Source organism: Callorhinus ursinus, unplaced genomic scaffold (genome assembly GCF_003265705.2).
Source record: "Callorhinus ursinus isolate GAN/ISIS: 27379988/994484 unplaced genomic scaffold, GSC_fseal_2.0 scaffold7971, whole genome shotgun sequence".
Lineage (NCBI taxonomy): Eukaryota > Metazoa > Chordata > Mammalia > Carnivora > Otariidae > Callorhinus > Callorhinus ursinus.
The window spans coordinates 1-2133 of NW_027405021.1; the positions used below are offsets into that span (position 1 = coordinate 1).

General features: G+C 44.6%; 1 protein-coding gene across 1 annotated transcript; it reads right to left on the reverse strand.

Moving 5' to 3' along the window:
* Window positions 1–119: 119 nt before the first annotated feature.
* Window positions 120–1055, reverse strand: LOC112817911 (olfactory receptor 7A17-like). Its single transcript, XM_025865224.2, has one exon. It carries the CDS (start codon window positions 1050–1052, stop codon window positions 120–122), a length of 933 nt encoding a protein of 310 aa, XP_025721009.1. The 5' UTR covers window positions 1053–1055.
* Between the last annotated feature and the right edge of the window lie 1078 nt (window positions 1056–2133).

Consider the following 2133-nt stretch of genomic DNA (forward strand, 5'->3'; position numbering starts at 1 on the left):
AAACATGTGGAAGGAGCAGGTTCTAGTTCCACAGCCTGATCTAAGAATGGCAGTTCCAGGCTCTCAGACTCTGAGCCCTGCAATCATGGACACCTCTTCAACCGCAGGACCATTGGCATTTACATCACTGGAACCCCAGTGATTCTTTTCAGAGCTGTCTTTATGTCTCTGTTCCTCAGGCTGTAGATGAAGGGGTTCAGCATGGGCGTCACCACCGTGTACATCACCGAGGCCACTGCACTTGAGTGGGAGCTCTGGGGAGCAGCAGAGCTAAGGTACACACCGAGAAATGTACAATAAAACAAGGAGACAACGGAGAGGTGAGATGCACAGGTGGAAAATGCTTTATACTTGCCCTGATCTGAGGATATCCTATGTATGGAGGAAACAATCTTCGAGTAGGAGTAAAGAATCCCAGCCAGGGGAGCGCCACCAAGCAGCACAATTACAAAATACATAACCATATCATTAAGGAAGGTGTCGGAACAGGCCTGCCCAACTACTTGATTGAATTCACAGAAAAAATGGGGGATTTCCACCTTTGCACGGAAGGACAGCCGCAACACCATTAAACTCTGTAACAAGGAATTGAGAACACTGATGACCCAGGACACCAGAACCAGCAGTCCACAGAGCCGACGGTTCATGATGACCGTGTAGTGCAGGGGGTGACAGATGGCCACGAAGCGGTCATAGGCCATCACAGTCAGGAGAAAGTCATCCCAGCCTCCAAAGATTAAGAAAAAGTACATCTGTGTGATGCAGCCGGCATAGGTGATGACTTGGCTCTGAGTCTGGATGTTCCACAGCATCTTGGGGATGGTGGTGGAGGTGAAGCAGATGTCTGCAAAGGACAGGCTTGCGAGGAAGAAGTACATGGGGGTGTGGAGATGGGATTCTGAGCTGACGGCCAGGATGATGAGCAGGTTCCCCAGAACAGTGATTAGGTACATGCAGAGGAAAAGCCTAAATATGATGGGCTGTAATTCTGGTTCCTCTGATAATCCCAGAAGAAGAAACTCAGAAATTCCTGTGTCATTGTCTGCTTCCATGTGGTGGTGCTGCCTACAAGGAAAGAAAAAAAAAAAAGGCATAAAAGTGTTGAATTTTAAGGGCTTCATTTATTTATTTAATACTTTTTTTTCTTTTTTTAAAGTTTTTCTTTAAATGTCAGTTATTGGGGCACCTGGGTGGTTCAGTCGTCAAGCGTCTGCCTTTGACTCAAGGTCATGAGCCCAGGGTCCTTGGTTCGAGCCCCGCATCGGGCTCCCTGCTTGGTGGGAAGCCTGCTTCTCCCTCTCCAATTCTCCCTGCTTGTGCTCCCTCTCTCGCTGTGTCTCTCTCTGTCAAATAAATAAATACAATCTTTAAAAAAACAAAAAGGAGGTTCATAAAACGCAGGAAAGAAATGGACACGAGTGGTAAAGGAGATCTAATAAACTCAGGGGATTCCTGAGAGACTGTGATGAGCAGAAAGGTTCCCCGGTTCTGGCCACCTTCCAGGCCCTGCCACATGCCCTTGCTGCCCAGAATAATTAACAAAGCAGAAAAAGAACAGTGTAACCAAACAAGAAAAGAGTAGGCTTTTTATGATGTCAGACATTTTATTGATTGAATATCCCTCTAGAAAAATGTGCAAAGGGAATAAACCTGCAATTTACAACAGAAAATACACACTGTAGTACACAATATAGGACAATAGAAGGGGATTTTTAAAGATGAAATAAAAAAAGACTTTTCCAAATGATTTTAAGTGCCAAATTTTTGAATCAGAAAACCAGGTTTTGAACATCAGATCTACCACATATACAATGTTGGAACTTGGGAGAGACAATCAATCCATTCCAAATGGGAATATCCTCACTCAGAGAGTGGGGACAGCAGTACCCATCCTCCTAGGGTAGATACAGCATTGGTCACCACATGTAGGAAGCTTATAACACTGTACCTTCCTGTGAGTAAATGAGTTATTTTCACCATTGAACAGATTTGGGAGCGTTTTCTCTGCGTTTCACAAATGCCTCCATCGTTACACTCTTTTTGGTCATGAAGTATTACAAAGTAAAGCTAGTTAGCATACCCCTTGTTGCATATGAAACACACTTTTCCATGTGAATACTCAGTGTGAGAGAA